Here is a 22,780-nt window from a genome sequence, read left to right as displayed (position 1 = left end):
TTCCAGAACATGTGCTGGGAGAGCACTCGTGGAGCTCGGGTCAGCTGCACCAGATGTGCCTGAAGCCAAGGAGTCTTGCTTGAGCTTCAGCATCTCAAGTTCATGTTTCTCACGTGCCTCGCACTCTGCAAGCTCGTGTTCGTGTTGTTCTCGCTCATGTTCACATTCTCTCACATTCCTCGTGCTGTTCTCGCTTGTGTTCACGTTCTCTCTTGCGTTCCTCACGCTGAATTTTACAGTCTTCACGGGCATCACTGCCGCATTGCTGTTCATAAGTGTACAGTGAGAGCACATAGTCTTTAATTTCCTTGGGATCAGTAAGCCCTGTATCGTTGGCTTCCTGTACAAATATGCTAGTAGCCATGATGCAAACTCATCTAAGACTGAGTGACCTAAAGACTGAGTACTGACTGCTGTTTCGCAGAGAAATGCCAATAATCGAAAGTAAAGAATATAGGCACAGGCTGGTGGTGACCAGTCTTATTTCCTGTGGAGGAGGATTCACTGTCGCAGGGGACTAGTGAATTGTTACCCATTTTATCTCCTGTGGAGGAGGATTCACTGTCGCAGGGGGACTAGTGAATCGTGACTCATTTTATCTCATTAAACTGGTAGGATTCACTGTCGCAGGGGGACTAGTGAATCATGACCAGTTTTATCTAGTTAAACTGGTAGGATTCACTGTCGCAGGGGGGACTAGTGAATCATGACTCGATTTATATCGTTATACTGGTAGGATTCGCTGTCGCAGAGGGGACTAGTGAATCGTGACCAGTTTATCTAGTTAAACTGGTCAAGAAAGAAAAAAAAAAGGCAACTGGGCTGGAAAAACTCATACGTAAATAGTAAGATAGAGCCTATAGACTTTAATGATAACAAATACCTAGGTAAGAGTGAGTGAGTATTATTTCGTTAATAACTTTAAAGCTAGGAGTTAATATCTTAGAATGAGGTCGCCAGATGTCACGGGGGATGTAAAATTTTTAAAAGAAATGCAAATATTACTTGACAGTAAAGACAAGGAATTGACTTGTGAAATCAAGTAGTAAGTTATACTTCATGCTGGCTTACTTCGTCGATTCCCTAAGGACTAGAATTGTATAAACTTTCTCAACAGTACACAGTGGAGACTATCTACTCACGAATGCTGTATCATTAGCACTGTTAGCCTCCAAGAAAGTGTGATCTTTACCCCCTGACAGTCAATAATTAATAATAATAATAATGATCAGGTTCTTGCTGGTGCTAACTCCTGGCTGACACAACAGATTTAAGAATTAATATGAAAGAACTGGCTTAAATACCAGTCTTGAGTAATATAAGAAGTTTGTGCAAACTGAGAATAGGAAACTAAAGTAAGCTCAATGTGGAGAAATGAAACACGATTCTAGATTTACATTAAGCTCAAAGAAAAGAATTGTAAATTTATTAATTACAATGAAATAAATTTATGTTACATGAATTTCAAAAATGAATTCAAGAGGGGAATTCACTGTCACAGGGGGACTAGTGAATTCAAATATCAAAAGAAATACACTCACTCACTCATTCATAAAGCTAATCTTAAAGCCTAGGAAACTGAATGGTAATACTGGTCAGTGGAGGAAACGAAGCTAGCTGTGAAGAGCTGGGTATCTCTGCTAAGGCAGGCGCTGGTCGCTGCTGTCACTACAACCGATCACCAACTAGGTGGGGAGATACGGGGAATTGTTGAACTCTGGAGACTGTAGGCACTATGAAGGGCCTGGTCTCAGTACTGGCACGACGACCCTACTCCCGTGGTTGTCTGAAGCTGACTGATGTAACCAACCCGGGTATGGGAGTGAGAGATGGCCATGTTCACTGGAAGTGGGCGTGGCCTAACTTCAATGGTCAATGGAGGCAGGGCGAACAATATACAAGCACAATGAAATTACTCAGTGGAGCACTAATGTCATGCATAAGAACAGCCACTTTTGATGTAGCGACAAATGTTCTGAAAAAACTATCCAGATCAAAATGCATAGGGACTGTTAAAGTGAGCGATACACAGTGGGTCTTCCACTAAATTTTGTGGTTTCCCAGCAAGGTACAATGTCATGAATTTGTATAAATACACAATCGCGCGAATTCGTGACAGCAGCTCTCTGCACTGCTTGATCTTCCTTTTCATTCCTTTATCCCTGAGGTCACACTCTATGACCTCGTTCTTGGTCGTTTTTTTATCTGCCATCACAACTCAACTCCCGACATTCACTCCTCACCTTCTGCACCCAGTTGTCATCTTCTATCCTCTCAGCATGCTCAAATTATTTTAGTCTACCCCTCCTTGCCACTACACCAATACATTCTAGTCCCACATCCTTCCTCTGAACTCTTCAATTGTAATCCTAGCCCTCCCAGTCCTCACATTCAAGGATGCACTTCCTATCCATCTAATCATTGCCATTTCTGTACATTTGAGCCTTCAAATATCCTCTTCCTTTACTGCCAGGGTCTCCTTACCATACACCATTTCACTTCCAATGCATGCTGCATACAAAGATCCCTTAGCACAGAGAGAGAGTCCTCTTATTGTTAGGAGGGGCAACAACTCCCTGAACCTTTCTCCAACCACTTCTTACCCCAGCCACAGAGCTAACTCTAGTCCCACCTTGAGCACATAACATGTACCCCCAAGTAATAAGATTCCTCCCCATACTCAAGAGACTCTCCAGCAAGATCAATCCTTTCACACCTGATAATCTCTACATGCTGTCTCTGACACTGCACCCACAAAATCAGCATTATTTCACAGTCTGTCTCAAATACCACGACATCTCTTATGCACCCACTTATAACAAACACAGCATAAGATGGAGCTGCTGCCCACACCCTAGTGGCAAACTGCACTTGGCCACACTCCCTCTGCTTTGAAAGTACTGCCACCAGCCCAAAATATTATCATTTTTGTTTTATCCACATGTACTGTCAAACCCTTGTGTGCCATGGCTTTGTAATTGCCCTGCCATCCACTGCTAGGGCAGCCTCCTGGGATGCTGCTCTCAGGTTTGGGCCCATTTCTGTTGGGAGGAAGCAGCAGCCTGAGAACCACAATGCCTTGTACCCTCTGGCACAGATTCAAACCCCATCCCATCCCGGTCCAAACTGTGTTGGCAGAACTCATGCCATGCCACCCTTCAGGTCCATCAATGAGTAGAAGGGACAAAGTTTTCTGGCAGCATACCCCTGGTAGTGTCAGTCCCTGTGACATAGTGGAGTACGATATGTGGTATGTAAAGTGCATGTAGAGTAGTGCATGAAATAAGGAGTGTTTGGGAGAGTATGCAAGCCTAGCTTTTTGTGTTAATGTCAGGCATGGGGCGATTACAGGGGTATTGTAATCAATTACAATTACGATTACTTTGCAAACTTCAGATTACGATTATGATTATGATTACAGTAAAAGTATAAGTAATTGATTACGATTACAGTTACATAAGAAGTAATCATGATTACATGTACTGTTATGCACTATGTAATTATGAGCACGTTTCTTTTATACTTGACATTAATTAAGTAAATAGCTGATGTCAGTTTTTAAAAGCAAAAACATCATCTAGTAATATAAAACTGATATTTTGTTGGGATATACAGTCAGCGCAATGGAAGTACGGACCCTCTAATTCGCACCATATATTTGGTAGGGTCCAAGAAATATTGTAGGAAAATTCCTGTAGTTGGTGGATTTTTTTCTGGTGGTTCTAGTGACTTTACAGGCTTACCACCACGTGCAGTGAGTTTATGAGCTCAGTGCCATCCTGACTGTGGATGGGAAAGCATGTCAGATTTTCTTGGCCTGCCTGGCCTTTGTTAATTTCAAAGCTCTCGTTTTCACACCCTCCTCTGCCTTAGTGAATCATTGAAGATGGGTCCCAAGACACTAACTGATGTAGAAAAAGCCCGAATTTTAACTATGAGAGAGGAAAATGTAAAAATTAAGGAGAGGCTTTAGTGCAGCAGTACAGCTGGGGATCTTGAAGTCTGTATGAAGTCGATTCTGTATGGTTCTTTCAGACATCTTTCAGCAATTGTGGGTACATATCTTTCAGTTGTCTAGCAGTCAAACGTGGGTCTTTTATCACAGCTTGCTTCAGTAACCTGTCTGTAGTTGGTAATGTCTTTCTTTTAGGTCCTAGCCTGTCTTTATGTTGGGGAATTGTGTTTTTTAGCAGGTGGCGGGCAGCAGCAAGGAGTGACATAACGGTAGATTTTCCTCACCCAGTTCGAATACAGATATCCCTAATTTTTACATTTTCCTCTCTCATAGTTAAAATTTGGGCTTTTTCTACATCATTTAGTGGCTTGGGACCCATCTTCAATGATTCACTAAGGCAGAGTAGGGTGTGAAAACGAGAGCTTTGAAATTAACAAAGGCCAAGAAGGACAAGAAAATCTGACATGCTTTCCCATCTAAAGTCAGGCAGGCACTGAGCTCATAAACCCACAGCACGTGGTGGTAAGCCTGTAAAGTTGCTAGAAACCACCAGAAAAAAATCCACCAACTACAGGAATTTTCCTATAATATTTCTTGGACCCTACCAAATATATGGTGCGAATTAGAAGGTCCAGACTTCCATTGCGCCAACTGTATATCATACATACAAATCATTTTCATAAGAATTGCCTGCATAAGTAAGAACATAGGGTTAAGCTGCGCAGAACCTATGGCGTCTGTTACTCTGGATAAAAATATTCTGTACAGTGCTATGTCCAGTAAGTTGTTCATTTATTTTTTTGCCAATTTGCAATACAAATGTATATTAATAATTCAGGCACCGAGACTTTTCTTCACTTTGTCCTTGACCCTTACATTCTATTAACTTTTCTACCAACTGAGATCTTCCCAGGCGATATTATTCTAGCTTAGGTAGAATATTATATGGAAGCTTTACATTGCTTGACAAGCCAAATGGTTTCCTGTAAGCCAGGAAACCATTTACAATGCTGGGTGGTAATCATATAACCAAACCATACGTGCTCCCTATGTGTCAACAAGTGGGTTGGTGGAGGGTTAGTGCCCCTCCCCATAAAACATATAACCCAAAGTCAAATGGCCACCCCTTACGGGATTATGTCGTCTGGCAATAGATAGATAGATAGATACTAAATGATAACCTACAATTCACTTTTGTTTTCATATTACTTATGGACTTTTATGGTGTATATTTGACTGTTTGGCACTGAACAACAGTATTTTATTCTTGATGAGTATTTGTGGAAGAATAACTTACCTGGGCCTTGTAATCGTAAAAGTAACCATGATTACAATTACAATATGAGAGTAATCGATTACAATTGCAATTACTTTGAAAAAAATGCCTAAGTAGTCGATTACAATTACAATTACACAAAAGTCTGTAATCGATTACAATGGATTATGATTACCCCATGTCTGGTTAATGTCACACTGCAAAGGGTCAGCATACCCTGTAATCATGTAGATAACTTACTTGCAGTAATATAATGGAGAAATTCAGCCTAAATACTTCTTAGTTATTCTACTACCCAGACATCTGCATTACAGTCTCAGTAAAGCATGCCAGTATGTCAGTGGACATTTGGTAACTGCTGACTCCCACAGTCACCTTGCAGCATCTGCCATGATTGGCTGAAAATTGATAGTAATTGATTGATTACTGCTAGTTGTTACTGCGTGAGTGATGATAATTGGTGGTGATTGTTCACTGTTGATTGCTGTAAATCTTGAAAATATAGAAGATAAAATAAGCACGGAGAGAGAGTTAGAAACTAATTATTGTAATTTGAAACTTGATATCACATGAGAGAATGCACCCCCCCCTCTTTTTTTTTAACATCATTTTTGAAACACATGGTGGAAAATGAAAGATATTTATCCTTTCTCCCTTGCTGAGGATGGGAAAAGAGGGATATAACGGTAAGGATGGAGAAAGAGGGGGAGGGGTGTGTAAGGGTAAGAAGAGGGCAGGATGAGGAAGAGGAAGGGAGATAGGAAGGGGTGAGAAGAGGGAAGGGATATAGGGAGGAGGGAGAAGGAAATTGGGGAGGAAAAATGGAGGAGTAGAAGCAACTTAGCTGTTTTATTGCACACTTTATACAATGTCCCCCTCCTTCCCCTTCTCCTTTTCACTTATGAATAGAAATGGAATGCAGTATGTGCATGTATATATAGCAAGGTGCAGAGGAAAGAAAGTGAAGGAGGGAGAATGAGCAATGGGAAGCTAGGGACGGAGGGAGAGAGAGGTAAGGAGTGGGCAGCAAAGGAGGGAGAGAGAGGTGAGGAGTGAGCAGTGAGCGAGGGAGGGAAGGAGGGAAAGAGAAAGAGAGGAGGAGTGAGCAGTGAGGGAGGGAGGGAGGGAAAGAGGGAGGGAGAGATGAGGAGTGGGAAGTGAAGGAGGGAGGGAGAGGTGAGAAAGGGAGGGAGAGGTGGGTGGGACGTGAGGGAGGGAGGGAGAGGTGAGGAGTGGGAAGTGAGGGAGGGAGGGAAGCAGTGGGACTCTTCCACTCCAGGATACTTGGTGTCTCGGTTGATTGGTAGTGGCATTATGTTTGGAGTATGCTTTGTCATAAGTCTGGTTCCCTTAGATGCCACTGAGTTTGTGAGGTGAATGCTCTAAAGCTTAGGCTTGTCTGCAGCAATCAGATGTCTAAACCTCAGCCTAACACTGTCTGCTATAGGTACCTCTGACTTCTGTTTCATCTTTTTTTCCATGTATCTCTCCACCATTTCCTTCCCTGCACACTGCCACTATCTACTGCTACTCTCTTCTGTTTCATCATTTGTGCCTTGTATCTGACCTACCTTCCTCCTGCCCTTCACCATTTCACTGTCTGCTACTACTATCATCTATTTTACCATCTGTACCTTGTATCTGTTCTACCCTCATCATCTCCCCCATGACTACTTTTTTTTATTTCATTAATAATTTGTTACAGCATCCTCTTCCCTCTCAGTCGTAACAGTGCAGAACATGTGCCGGTGAAGAGACTGGTAGGACAGGGCGGTTCTGGGACAGGGGTAGTTCCACCATCCTCTCGCCAGTCTCGCTCCCCCACGAAGACCCGGCCTCCTGATGACTCCGCTTCATCCACGGCTGCGCTACACTCCAGGATCGCTGCTTCACTCACTGACAAGGCATCATTCTTGCTCATTGGCCAGGTCAGGTTCCATAAACAAAATAGCAACATCACCTTCATCATTCTGACCTTTTTTCACAACTTTATTTTTCTCTGTGTCCAGCGCTCTGCATAGACATGACTCTTTTCCATGTGTACAAATACCCACCAGTCATATTGAGTACATGCTAGGGGTGTCTCATGCAGAACTGGTGTGATGGTATTAGCAGGGGTGTTTCTATGACGTGTCAGTGAGTCATGTAGAATATGAGGAAAATCTCTTTTAGCAAAATTCTGATCATCAGGTTTTCCCCATTCCAGCCTGATTTTGAACTTGCGTCGTTTTACACAGCCGATCATTTTTTTCACCATTTATCCATCACCCTTCCACATGACCATGTAGGGATGGGGTGAGTCAGGATCCAGAAAGCAAGAAAAGAGAAATAATTAAAGTGGGAAACCAAGTACAGTAAAAGTCCAATATTTCGTCATCCAAATCCCCGGCAAATCTGACATTTCGGCAGTTTTGAGAAATAGTCCCATTTACGAAAATCTCCGATCGTTCGGCAGATTCTCCGATTTTTTTCGTCAGTCTTGAAATTCTCCATGAGGCTCGCCAGCTAGCTACCCGCCTTTACCCGCCTTAGTGAGTGAGATAGTGAAAGTGATGGAACGAGTCTACCACTGCCATGAAGCTCAGAGGCTAGCTCTTTCTCCTATAGCATAAAGAGAGGACAAACATGTAGTGAGTCTAGCATGGGAAAGAGAATCTGTTTCGCCATTCTTCCGAGTTGTTGCTGTGCTGCTGCCGACTTCTCTTGATTCTTCTGTGTGCTTTGTGAACTTCGTACCGAAATACCTCTGAAATTACTATTCGAGTGTGCTTTAAGCACCGTAACATCAGACAGGAGCTTTGTAACACCTGAGTGGACCAGCCATGTGTTGTGAATAGTATAAACATCTTCTGCGTGCTTTGAAAATGGCCTCCACGTGTGGAAAGTTAACTGCTGTTAGCAAGAAGCGTACACATAAGATGTTGACTATTGCTCGGAGAATTGAGCTGTTGAAAAAATTAGAGGCTGGCATGAGTAGGAAACAGATTATGGATGAGTTTAACGTAAGCTCCTCTGCTCCCTCCTCTCCATCACCAACAGCAGTCTCTGAACCTCAAGCTCTACTGCCGCAGCAACAGGGAGAAGAGTCCTTAGAGCCTGTTGCAGGACCCTCTACTGCTGGGGACTTCTTCCAGCAGTAGCAGACTCCAATCAACCCCTTCTATTGTACATATGTAAATAAGGAACCTACTATAAGTTTAGGTAAGTGCATGTGAACTTGTAGGCCTACTGTACCATTACATTTATATACAGTATGTTCACTAATTTCTTTATTTTTCATATTCATGTATAGTACTGTATTCATTACAGTATTGTACAGTATCAAACAGTATACAGTACTCTCTCCAAACACATTTGTAATGATGTGAGTAATGATGATAGTGTTCACCGAAACATATAAGGTACTGAGTGGGTAGGGTTTTCGATAATTCGGCAATTTTGATATTTCGGCACTTGCCTGGTCCCATAGATGTCGAAAATTCGGACTTCTACTGTAATACTTTGAAACTGCCAGTAACATGTCTAGTCAGATCAGTTAGGCACATTCACATACCATGTGCATGTATGTATGCTTTACATACGCCTGCCACCTGCCAAACAGTCAGTCTGTTGACTGTGAAGTTTAAAAAGTGGTGCCAGATCTTTAGGTGAAGTGGGGGTTAAGTGGTTATAGAATTTAGCTGCCCATAAGGATGTGGGTTGTCCCAGACTGGGTCAGGGAATAGTCTGTCTTTCTTGAGTTTGTTTAAACATACCCTCTCACCAGACTTGAATGGAACAGCCTGAGCCTGTATTTAGGATGGATAGTGGGTATTAGCACCAGGTGGTGACATTTGGTGTTATGTGGCACTTACGAAAACTGCTTGTCATCAGGAAAGAAACCATAAAGTTTATATCATCATCATCATCATCATCCAGTCTTATGTTGCCCAATGAGGAGGCAAGTTGGTCCTGACATTTAACCCCTAAAACGCGGCTGTGTACGGCCGATCCCCCCGCTGTGGCGGGGTTGTAGCGGGGTCTGAGTACCTGTGGGAAAATATTTGCCAAAAATCATAGATTAACCCTAGAGCATTAAAATTTTTATGGCATATAGTACTTACATTCAGCTTTCTCCTGAGCCACATGTTGAGCCTTCGTTGACTACCAAAGGACTTGTGAAGACTTGCAAAGTTGGGTAACAAAGTCTTCACTCTCACACCTCCAGAAACCCGGTTTTCTTTCTACCACAGCCTCAATCTGTCACAGTACACTTTATACAACAACGTACAGGTTGTTTGGAATCCGTATTTGTAAATAAGCACTGAAAATAAGGCTAAAATGAACGGAGCGCACGGCCGACATGCAGCGCGGTGGCAATCTTCCCGTCACTATTGTCACATTTGCCTTTTCTCGGCAAAAAACACGTATACTACATTTTTTTTCATCATAGGACTTCGCAAACGTTTGCCTGTCGCTATTACGGCCATAAAAATCACTGTCACTGTCAGTATTGTGGATTGGGACTGAGGAAGACCACCGCGGCGCGAGTTTATTCAGCCTTACGGCAGGCACTTTATTCTCGCTCCTGTCGGCCACTCGCACTTCATTTCTATCGCTCACTTTCACTGTATCTGTTCTTTTTTTTGCCTTATTCATCAGTGTCACTGTCCAGTGTTATAAAAATAATATTTTCTACACAACAAACTGTCACTGTCAGAACATAGAATAGGAAAATATGCTTTCATCTTCTTACACTGGAGTGACTGTCACTCGCAATACTTATATTATTACTATGTACAATTATTTACACCAAAAAACACTGTCACTGTCAGTGCTTTTACAAGTACATACACTAATTTACACTCATCCGGCTGTCACTGTCAGCACGTAAAAGAAAACTAAACAATATTATCACTGTCACTCTCAGTATTATTTCAAAGAATCTTACCCTTATTTTCAAAATCTACTTAGGCTGTGGTAGTCAAAGAAACACGGGTAAGCACAGAGGGGAACTTTGCACTCTTTGCACTGCAAGGAGGTGCGCCTAAAGGTTCTGTCCTGCCTGGTAGTGTGGCTGCACACATGACACCTCCTCAGTGCTTTCCCCCTCTTTGCAGTGGCTGGCAGTGGCTCCAGGCGGTGTCGCTGAAGGTAGGCCATACACTGTAGGCGGTCTGGAGGTGTGTGAGGGTGGCGTTTGGGACCTGTTGAAAGAACCTGGCCGTAACGCTGAAGCAGCTGGTAGACACAAGTCTTGGAAAATCGTCTGAGAGAGTAGTTGGCTGGCTTCCTGTTCTTGATTTTATACAGGATGAAGGCATTCAACATGCACATATCAATCAAGTGCAAGAACACCTTCCTTTACCAACGACGATTTTTCCTCAGGCAGTCAATCTCTCCAATCATCATATCAGACTTGTCCACCAGCCGCATATTGACGTTATAGTCAATGACAGCATCAGGCTTCATCACAGGCTCGCCAGTCCTTCTGTCGACCTTCCCTGTTGCCAGCATTTCCCCCTTGTGTACTGTGGTGAGCATGTTCACGACTCTCTTATCATGCCACCTGATCGCAAGCATCTTGTCAGATTTCTTCAGGTGCACGTCTCCCCGCTTTGACTTTTCAGCCTCGGGGAAGGCAGGGTAATGTCCCCTTTTGCTTCTGACAGTGCCACAGGAGCCGACGCCGTGTTCAGAAAGGTACTTGGCGAGTTTAGGAGCGGTATAGTAATTGTCCGTATACAGGACATGATTCTCGCCAAAGTACTTTTCCAAAAGCACTTTCACCACAGAACCAGAGAATCCAAGGGGGTCAGTCTTATCCAAATCGACATTGCTGGCGGTGTAAATGACGAAGTCTAGGATGAACCCCGTCTTGCAGTCGCACAGCACGAAAAACTTGATTCCAAAGCGGTGCCGTTTGCTTGGAATGTACTGGACGAACCGAAGACGGCCCCTGAACAATACCAAGGACTCGTCAATCACGACTTTCTTGAAAGGGCGCAGGAACCTCGTAAACTTATCCTTGATCATGTTCAGGATTCCCCTCACTTTCCATAATGGGTCAGTTTGGGAAGGCTCATCATTGTTCGCGAAGTGAAGGTAAGTCATCAGCTGCCTAAAATGATCGCGGCTCATGTATTTATTGAAAATGGGTGTTGGGCACAGCTCGTCGGAAGTCCAGTATTCTTCTAGCTTGTGTTTCCAGTTGTGGGGCATTAGCAACATCAATCCAATAAATACAAAAAGTTCTTGGGTCGTAAGAGGCACCCATGCTGCCATCCACGACGTGGATGGTGTGGCCGCCTCACCTTCTCCTTCGCGAACTGGAGCACATTGCCCCTCGTACCTGTTTGTCTCGGTACAGATGTGCTCCATAACCTCGTCGTCAAGGAAGGCCAACAGGTAGTCAAGGCATTCACCATCCTCATCGACAGGGAAGTCAGCCTGAAGTCCACACCCACTGTCGTCAAAGGGCAGATCCTCCGGCACAAAATCTGATCCCTCTGACCACACGAAGGCATCCAGCATTCCCTGCCTAGGCTGGGAGGTGCTTGGGGCGGCGGGGGGTGAGGCAGGTCGTGTGGGAGTGGGTGAGGCAGGCGGTGCGACAGTATGTGAGGCTGAGGCTATCCCAGGTCGTGTTGGTGTTGTGGTGGTGGTGGTGGTGGTGGGGACATTATCACTGGGCTCAAGGTCACTCCCGGTGGCGTGACTGCCGAGTTGCCTAGTGCGAGTTTCCTTACTACGAGCTAGCCTTATACTAGGGGACAAAGCTTTGCTCTACCAACACGAACACTAGGCCTACGGAAACCTCTAGAACGTAATGTTGCACGTTTACTTCCCTTTCGAGGTGGTGAAGGCGACTCCGACGACTCAGGAGACAGGGCAGCAGAGGAGGAGGACGAGAGAATAGGGATGGGAGTACGTGGCGGGCTGGCGGTGGCGTGACGTGGCGTAGGGGACAATGGCGGTGAGCTGGGGTCACCGCTCCTTTTCTGTTTTGCCCCCTTCCCATACTCAAAGCCCCTTCTCACAGGAGCCTTCCCTGCTGAGGTGCTGGGCACTGACACATTCTCCTCAGGCACAGAAACAATCACTTCTGGCCCGGACTCTGCACTGGATTGTGTGTCAGACTCAGCCAGGCTCGACCACACACCGGCGTCACTGCCATAGTCCATTGAGGCTTTCAAAAGTTCAGAGGCTATTGCAGAGTCACTTAGGCCCTTAGTAGTTCCTGGTAAGGTTTTGAAGGGGGTTGAGGTAACAAAACCCTTTTTCGGAGGGCTAGAAGGCACAGACTCGGAAGAGCTCGAGTTGGACATGGTGTCACCGTGGAAGATTCGTGTGGACTGACGCTATTCTGGGGCAAACCGTGCGAAAAAATGACAGTGTGACAACTGGGGAAACAAGCGTTTCCCAATAGCAAAAAGTGCTTGCGAGATGACGGCACAGATTGACACGTATCAGCCGTCCGTGCGTTGCCATATCGCACGACGAGGGAGGGCCGTGCATCGGTACGTCGGTGGGTAAAAAAAATGATACTTGGCAACAACTGAGGTCAGTAGTACAAAGGTCAAGTGTGCTAAACGTAGCTCACGGGTGGCAGGACTGATAGACAATACCAGCTGGAGCCTGCTTGCCCGCGGTTATTCAAAATTAACTCAAATCACAAACGCGACGATCCGCCGTTCTGCCCTTTGGGCCGACCGTCGCAAATGCGACGATCCGCGTTTTAGGGGTTAAGAAGAGTGTGACAAGCCTCTTTAAAAAAAAGGGGTGGGGGGGGGGCTCTTATATAATTCATCCAGTCAACTCGGTCCCCTGTTAGTTACCTCTGCTTATCAACACCTGCAGATAGTTGGATAGCAGCAGCAGCAGCAACATGAAGCATCCATTTTTACCAGCTTCAAGGTGCACTTTGATCTTGATTAACCCCTTGACATTTGATCACATCCTTTTTCATTTATTTTGAAGTGCTGCCAGGTGATTGTATTCAACTTTGGATGAGACTATCATTTTGAAGGGGTTTATTATGACTCTCCAGTTTGAGAAGTTTTACATGTGTTGTATAATGGTGAATAAAATAATTTGTTGTTAGCAAGAGTAAACTAAAAAGGATGTCAGTCAATTCAAGGGGTTAAAGCATTCTTTCAAGGTATCTGTCTCAGGCAGAATAAAATGATCATTCTGTAGCAAGATTAATGTTTGAAAGATGTCATCACACTCAGGGGTTCAGTGGTGAATGTTTCTGTCCATGTTATAAATGTTTCAACTTTATCCATGCTCTCAGTACTGGAGATTTGGGGAAACTGGCAGTCTTTTTGTGTTCCATAAATTTTGTTTGTTTGCTGCCACAGCCACAGGCATTTATGCTATTGAACCCAGGGACACATTTTTTGTTTTATTTTTACAATAACCTGATGAGTTTATTTAATGTACAACTAACTAATCAGAATGGAAGAGTTAGACATAGCATTAATAAATCTAATATGAGAGATCTTTCCAAAGTTGAAGAGAACCATATGAGAGCAGAAAGAAAATAAAAAAAAGGGATACCTGTACTTTGATTCTGTAGTTAACCCCTTCAATCTGATGACATATTTTTGCTATTTTCTTGATATATCCAGAGTATTTTAGTCACGCCAGGGTGACAGATGCTGTTGTGAATTCTGTTGTATTTTTTATACAGTGAAATTCCAGTTAACTGGGAAGTTTGGGGAATTTACCATCCCAGTTACCGATTTTTCCCTGGTATTAGATATATATTCTTATACATAGACTGTATCATTGCAGTATATACAGTACCATTCGTATCTAGGGCCACACTAACATTTTTCCTTTGAAACAACCTCAAACACACCCCATTGACGCAACACATGATTGCAGTTTCTTGCAGTAGTGCGAAATGCACATGGTAAGTCTATTTTGTTTAATATTATTTGTTATTTTATTTGTTGTAGAAAAATAAACTAAAGAAATAAATCTTGAGCATTTATTGGTGAACTGATGATTTTGAAAGAAGTGTTCTACAGTACAGTTATCATGACTCCCTTGTCTACAGATGTGTATACGTGCCATGGCTTACCCATTTATTCTTCACCTGACTGCCGTCACTCCATCTCTCACTTGCCACTCAGCTGTTTTACAGATAATACAATGAATATGTAGTAATTGCGAAGACAGTAGTTTTGTCAAATGAAGGATTCATTTCTATTAGCTAGAGTTTATCTTTTCAGCCAATGCAAATGCATTCGAAGATGATAGTGCCAATACAAAAGTGTTCTAAGATGACATCACCTTAGAACGCTTTTGATGACAGTGCCGATGCAAATGCATTCTAGGATGACATCATCTTAAAACATCTGATGACAGTGCTTATGGATTCTAAGATGACATCATCATAGAACACATTTGGTGACAATACAAATGCATTCTAAGATGACATCATCTTAGAACACATTTGGTGACAATGCAAATGCAGTCTAAGATGACATCATCTTAGAACACATTTGGTGACAATGCAAATGCAGTCTAAGATGACAGCATCGTAGAACACATTTGATGGCAGTGCAAATGTGTTCTAAGATGACATAATCTTAGAATGTGTTTGCATTGCCAGAAAAGATAAACTCTAGCTGAGTGAAATGAAGCATTTGTTTTATTCGACCAAATTACTGTCCTTGCAATTCCTATGTATTTACTGTATTATCTGCAAAACAGCTGAGTGGGGAGTGAGGGGTGGAGTGACGGCAATTAGGTGAGAAATAAATAGGTAGGCCACGGCACGTATACACAACTGTGAGCAAGGGAGTTGTGATAACTGTGTGTAGAACACTTCTTTCCAGATCATCAGTTCACCAATAAAAGCTCAAGGTTTATTTCTGTAGTTTGTTTTCCATGCCTTTATGAATAAAATGAATAATATGTAACAAAATGGAATTGCCAAGGAACTGTAAGATACTGGAAGCGCATGAGTAGTTACAGTCTGTTTGTTAGGTAGAAAATGGACTGGTACTGCACAGTTTCGGCTGATGAAGAGTATACCTTTTTTCAGTGGAATTATTTGCCTTGCTTTTCACAAAAAAATGCTTGAGCTTGGGTCCCTGGGACTTGGTATCATAAATCATGGAATTTTTGGCAAGGGGGGGGGAAGACGGATATGGGGGTGTAGGTGTGTTGGTTTCGGAGAAATGGGTGGAATATGTTATGAATGGTATGAGAGTAAGCAATAGGATATTGGTAGTGAAAATTTTGTTCGGTGGAATGATGACTGCAATTATATTGGCATATGCTCCACAGGCAGGCTTGGATGAGGTAGAGAAGGATATATTTTGGGATGACTTAATACGTGTAGTAGGTGGTATGGGGGATGATGAGATAATGGTTTTGGGAGGGGTCATGTAGGTGAAGCAGCTCAAGATTATGAAGGAGTACATGGGGGATGTGCATATGGTATAAGAAATGCGGAAGGGGAAAGGCTACTCGAGTTTGGGGAGGCAGTGATCATGATTGTGTGCAACACACATTTTAGGAAAAGAGAGAGTAGGTTGATTATGTACGAGTCTGGGCGAAATAGCGGTCAGATAGATTATTTTCTGGTCAGGAGGGCTGATAGGAGGTTAGTGAGGGATGTTAAAGTTATAGGAAGTGATGAGTGTGTGCAGCAGCACAAACTATTGATTTGTGACATGGTGCTTAAAGAATGAGTGATGAAAAAGAGGACTTATGTACCTAGGAGGAAAATATGGAAGCTGGAAAACCAAGTAGTAAGGAATGCCTTCTATAGCGAGGTGAGGAGAGTGGTGGCTGAACAAGGAGCTGTGGACAGAGCCGTTAATGAACAGCACAGAGCCCTAAAGAACAACCTCTTGAGAATTACTGATACAATATGCGGTTGGACAAGAGGCCCAACAAGACATAAAGTAACTTGGTGGTGGGATGAGGGTGTAGAAGCTGCAGTTTAGGAGAAAAGAAGGCTTTTCTGGGAATGGGAGAAGGGTGGTAACAAGGAGGACTACTTGGCTGCCAAGCAAGGGCTAGAAGAGAGGTATACAGGACGAAGTCTGAGTCACAGAGACTTTTACTTGATAACCTAAATCATATGGAAAGGAAAAATATGATATTTAAGGGGGCAAATCAAATGAAGAGGAATAATCGGGATATTATAGGTGAGCAGTGTGTGAAGAATGATAAGGAAAGGGTAGTGGTGAACAATGGGATATTAAAGAGAGCATTATAGCCGGTTGTTGAATGAGGAGTTTGACTGGGACAGGGAAGGTTTGGAGCCAGCAGATCCAGTGATTGGCCCTTGGCCTTTGATTGATGCTGCTATTGTGAGTGAGGCAATAGGCAGGATGCAGGTGGGGAAGGCAGCAGGTGTGTCTGGGTTGACTGCCGCAATGTTGAAGGCCTTAGATATAGGGATGAGGTTAGTCACTGACCTGATAAATGTGATTATATATGAGTGTGTTGTCCCAGATGATTGGCTGAAGAGTGTAACTAAATGTGTACAAAGGGAAAGGCGATGCCCTGGGAAGAGGATATTATAGAGGTACAAAGCTTTTAGATCAGATAATGAAGGTAGTGGAGAGAGTTCTAGAAGGTATGATTAGAGAAAGAGTGAATATTGATGAGATGCAGTTTGGGTTTATGCCAGGCAGGGGATCCACTATTCATTGCTCGACAGCTTAAGGAAAAATTTATTGGAAAGCAAAGGGATCTGTATTTTGTTTTTGTTGATTTGGAAAAGGCCTTTGACAGAGTCCCTAGAGAGATGGTGAAGTGGACAATGAGATAGCTTGGGTTGGAGGAGTGGCTTGTTAGTGTGGTTATGGCCATGTATGTGGGTGCTCGAAACAGGTAAGAGTGAATGGAGATTTGAGTGATGAGTTTTCCGTGAATGTTGGTGTGCATCAGGGGTCAGTTTTGAATCCCATGTTGTTTACCATGGTACTTGAAGCCCTCTCACATGACTTCAGAAATGGTCTTAGTTGGAGATGTTGTGTGCTGATGATTTGGTGTTGATTGCAGAGAATGAAAGGGAGGCAGAGGAAAGATTTAGGAAGTGGAACGATGGTATGGGGCACAACGGCTTAAGAGTAAATGCAGATAAAATAAAAGTAATAATATCTAGGGTTGGTGGCTGTACGGTCAAAGAAGAGGGAGAGTTGCCATGTGCAATTTACCACAAGGGCGTGGGAAGTAATTCCATCTTGTGCAGTGTTTGTGATAAGTTGGTGCACAAGAGATCTAGTAGTATTAGAGGTAGACTGTGAGATAATGCTAATTTTATGTGTGCGGTGTGTCAGGGAGAGCAGGTAGAGATTGTCAGGTGTGAAAGGATTGAACTTGCTGGTGAGTCTCTTGAGTGTGTGGAAGAGGTTTGTTATTTGAGAGAGATGTTCTGTGCTGGAGGTGGGGCTGGAGATAGCTCTGTGGCTGGGGTGAGAAGTGGTTGGAAGACATTCAGGGAGCTGTTGCCTCTCCTGACATTGAGAGGACTCTCCCTACGTGCTAAGGGGTCTTTGTATGCAGCATGTGCTAGGAGTGGTGCTGTATGGTAGTGAGACCTGGGCAGTAAAGGAAGAGGATATTTGCAGGCTCAAACTTACGGAAATGACAATGATTAGGTGGATGTGCAGTGCGTCCCTGCGAGCAAGGCCTGGGGGGGCTGGGTTTACGATGGAAGAGTTGAGAGGTAGAATGGCACTGGAGTGTATTGTTGATGTGATGAGTGGTAGATTGAGATGATTTGGGCATGTGGAGAGGGTGGGGGATGATAATTGGGTGCAGAAGTTGAGATGTGTTAATACTGGGGGTGGGGTTGCATGGGGTAGACTGAGAACGCCATGGCACAAGGTCATTAAGTGTTTTCTCAGGGTTAAGGGCCTGAACAGGGAGGCTGCCATAGATCGAGCAGCATGGAGAGCCACCATTAGGTGACCAAGGCTGATGCATGCAAGCATGTTGGAGCCTTCAAAAACTAAACAAAATTCTTTTATCAGTGTCTGAAAATGTTCACCATTTTCAAGTCTTGCATTTGTCCAACTTTTGTTTCAGGGTGAGCACAGTGTGCTTAAGATTAGTATACACTTTAGGCATCACAGAGTACAAATCACTAATCACGGCACGATAACCCAGCAGTGAGAGTGCTTGTTTACTGACTGGTGGCAGAAAGCTGACTGGTAATTTGTGAAAGTGTATATGGTGACTAAATTTGAGGAGAGGAAAGAGGGGGGAGGAGGGCCGGAAAGGGGATTAACTAGGAAATGACCTTGACTGTAAATGCCTTCACTTCATATCACCCAACTTCACCCAGTCTCATGTGACTAACCAATGCAGCGGTGGCCAGTCAAAGTGGCACACACAGTTATATTATTTACATATTTACCAGTCTGTGAATTTTACTGGTTTTCTGTTACTTCCAGTTGCCTGGTAACTGGATTACAGGGATTGTACTGGACTTCTGATTAGTTTATTCAGTGTGGGATGAAACATCCTTTAGCGAAGGGGGTAATGGAGGTTAAGTGAAACCCTTCCAGTTTGAAAATATATCCTAAACTAAATGAAAGCATCAGGAAAAAGCAGCAAAAAAATACAGTGCCTCACCCAAGTGTAGAGGATGATCAGCAGTTTTTTTATAATTTACTGAGAACTTAATTTCAGAAAAAAAAAAAAAATCAGCTTATAATGGGGACATATTGTAATGTACGTTTTTCATTTATGCTACAACAGCCACTGGTATTTTACCTGTTTGGTCCTGGTACATCATTTGTATATTATTCTTGCCATTTCCTGATGCTTATCTTTAGCTTAGGACAGATTTTTCAACTGGAGAGATTGCTTATTTTTTTATTAAGCCGTACAATCCCGCTGTCAGCATAGTGCCGGCAGTACAAAATGTCTCAATTAATCCCAGGGACGTGATGGTGCCGACGGGAAAATTTGAGCGCTGTGGCACGTCTCAAACTGCTTTAATCTAGCTTATTTTTTGCTAAGGAGTAGCTTAATGTATTGGCAACAGTGTCCAAGCAGTTGTAGTACTGAGTTTGGTTCTGCATGGGTGGGTAACATTAGTGTGCCACTGTCCATCAGAGAGTCAGGATGTCGCAAAAATCACGCCATTTTTCCGCCTCATTGGGCTGGAGGAGGCTATTGAAATTGTCACATGGACCCTTCTGTCCCATCATTTAGTGATTCTTCAGAAGAGAAAGACCTGGATGACTATTCTGCGGAGGAATATGAGCCAGTGGAGGATACTGAGAAAGGGAAATCCCCCTTTCTCGTCCCCCGTTCTCTCTAATCCTGCCCAGCTGGGTGGGAAAACAATGCTCACGGCTTGGGAAGCTGGGCTAAAAACATGATGGACGGCCATCCTGGTGTTATTTCTCCTATTAGGAGTACGTTTTTTTTTTTTTTTTTGCTTTTCCTTGATTTATATGTCCTTTTGGATTGTTTTATGTAATAAAATTTTTTTCCGTTTTTGGTCTGGGATTGGGTGGGTATAAACTTGCAAAAATGCCTGGGATGGTATAGGTTAAATTATTCATTATAAGAGATGTTTTTAAAAGTTCATAAAATCCTCAAATAGTGGCAAGAGTAAACTAAATTGAACTGGAGGCTGATTCAAGTATTGTACAGTAGCCCCTTGCTGTAACGGACCCTGGTATAGCAGATATCGGATTTAGCGGACATCACAAAGCCCGCCAAACTTTTGTTGGCCATAACAAACACTCCATTAAATGGAACACAGTGTATCACAATATGTGTGTTTCTTTCCCACTTTACTCCAACTTGGCCTAAAATTGCCCTCTCTTTTTCATGATTGCTGAGTTGTAATAACACACAATAGTAATACTGTACTAGTCATGAAGAAGTGCTATGACAAGGATATGAAATAAGCTGCTAAATGGGAAAATTATGGGCCAAGTTAGTGTTAAATGGGTATAGTTGACATTTTATTACATAAATATGCAGTTGTATGCATTTTCAAACATGTGCTTGAAATCCCACCTCAGGGGGGACCCTCAGATATAATGGACTTTTGTCTTTAATGCACTTTCTTTTCTCCAGTTAATCCATTATAGGTAGTCTTCTGTACTGTAATTAAACAAGACATATTGCAGGAGGAGTATAGTGAGCATCGTGCAGTGGTCACACAGGCGCTGTTTAATCCCTCTGGTACCATGGTGGCCTCTGCGGACACTGATGGTGTTGTGAAGCTCTGGGCACCGTCACCACAGCCAAAGTTAGTACATGTAAAGGGGAAAGAGAGAGAGAGAGAGAGAGAGAGAGAGAGAGAGATTTGAAGCATTTTGATGGGCAGTGGCTTTAAAATTGATCATTCAGACAGGTTTACAAAACTTCATTCCATCATAAGTGGGATGTTTAAATCTCTCTCTCTCTCTCTCTCTCTCTCTCTCTCTCATTACACAGAACACCCTACTGCCAGGCACCCCACCATACATTTACTAAACCCCATTGCCACACGTCCCACCACACCTCACCATTTCATCTCTCCCACTACACCACCCCACACTCCACCACACTGCCACACATCCCTCCCACTACACCATCCCACACTCCACCACACTGCCACACATCCCTCCCACTACACCATCCCACACTCCACCACACTGCCACACATCCCTCCCACTACACCATCCCACACTCCACCACACTGCCACACATCCCTCCCACTACACCATCCCACACTCCACCACACTGCCACACATCCCTCCCACTACACCATCCCACACTCCACCACACACATCCCTCCCACTACACCACCCCACACCCCTCCACCACACACATCCCTCCCATTACACCACCCCCACCCCCCACCACACACATCCCTCCCACTACACCACCCCACACCCCTCCACCACACACATCCCTCCCACTACACCACCCCACACTCCTCCATCACACACCCCTCCGCTTAACCACTACACTCTACTCCACCCCACCACCACACATCACTCCACTCCCCCACACACCACTCCACCCCACCGCCACACACTGCTCCACCCCCCTCACTACACACTGCTCCACCCCACCACCACACACCACTCCACCCCACCACCATACACCACTCCACCCCACCACCACACACCACTCCAACCTCTCCACCACACATCCCACACACCACTTCACCCTACCATACATCCCACACACCACTCCACCCTACCATACATCCCACACACCACTCCACCCCACCACCACACACCACTCCAACCTCTCCACCACACATCCCACACACCACTCCACCCCACCATACATCCCACACATCACTCTACCCCACCACCATACACCACTCCACCCCACCACCGTACACCACTCCAACCCACCACCACACACCACTCCACCCCCCCCACCACACATCCCACACACCACTCCACCCCACCACCACACACCATTCCACCCCACCACCATACACCACTCCACCCCACCACCATACACCACTCCACCCCACCACCATACACCACTTTACCCCACCACCACATACCTCTTCACCCCACCATCACACACCACTCCACCCCACCACCACACACTCCTCCATCACATTGCCACTTCACTAACATACTGCCCTCCACCACACTGTCACACACCCAGCTGCCATATACTCCACCCACACACCATCCCACACCATATACACTTCCATGCTACCATTGTATACCCCGCCATCCCTCACCCCACCATCAAACAACCACACCTCACCGTACATCCCACTGTCTCCACACACACCACCATACACCCCACTACCACACACCCCATGCACCCTACACGTCACCACCACACCATCACACACCCCTTCACCAGACACACCGTATGCACCCTACTGTCACCACCACACCATCGCACACCCCATCACCAGACACACCCCATGACCACACCAGCACACATCTCACTGCCACACATCGCACCATCATATTTCATCTTACTACAACTGTATCCAGTCTAGAACTGGCAAAACAGATCCACAGAGGCTGGTGAGCATATTGTGGAAAAGTTTTAGGAAGTGAGTATTCCTAAAAATATCAAGAGAACATTGAGTGATACCCTGAAGCTGATGACTTTACATAATTGTATTTGTACAAGATTTTTGCAAGTCAATAAGCCCCAGATTCATTTTAAAAGGCATTAATAAAAGTTCACTCTCATCTTAAATGTCAGGACCAACTTGCCTATCCCCTGGCTTCTGCGCCTCTCATGGGGCAACGTAGGATTGGATGATGGATGAATGGATTAATAAAAGTATAATTGCTGAAAAAGTTCCGAAACTTAAATAGATATGTGTTTTTCCTGCCATGACAGTGCTAAATCAGGAACCCTAAACCCATCCCACCAAACCCCACCAGTGGCAGATCTAGGAGGAGTCTAGATCCCCATCTTTTATCTTAGATCCCCATCTTTTATCTCTGGCATTGTTTTTCTTGATACTGCTGTACTGTATCTATCTCTCTGTCTGTCTGTATCTATTTTACATGCCTTAATCTCTTAAGGTATGGCTGCAAAAAAATTGCCTCCATGTTGCCCTGTCCTCTGCCATTTGGCTGCCCTCC

General features: G+C 44.1%; 1 protein-coding gene across 1 annotated transcript in view; it reads left to right on the top strand.

Annotated features, from left to right (window-relative positions):
• The window catches only part of LOC145396869 (WD repeat-containing protein 91), a 386,076-nt gene that overhangs the window by 305,363 nt on the left and 57,933 nt on the right, over nucleotides 1-22,780 (top strand). Inside the window, 2 exon segments of the mRNA XM_080270157.1 lie at nucleotides 6,955-7,159; nucleotides 20,342-20,463. Coding sequence (XP_080126283.1) covers nucleotides 6,955-7,159; nucleotides 20,342-20,463 — 327 coding nt within the window.

The sequence above is a fragment of the Coenobita brevimanus genome, chromosome 39 (genome assembly GCF_032717465.1).
Source record: "Coenobita brevimanus isolate Jiangsu-jjx chromosome 39, ASM3271746v2, whole genome shotgun sequence".
Taxonomy (NCBI): Eukaryota; Metazoa; Arthropoda; class Malacostraca; order Decapoda; family Coenobitidae; genus Coenobita; species Coenobita brevimanus.
This window is presented reverse-complemented; position numbering and strand designations above follow the sequence as displayed.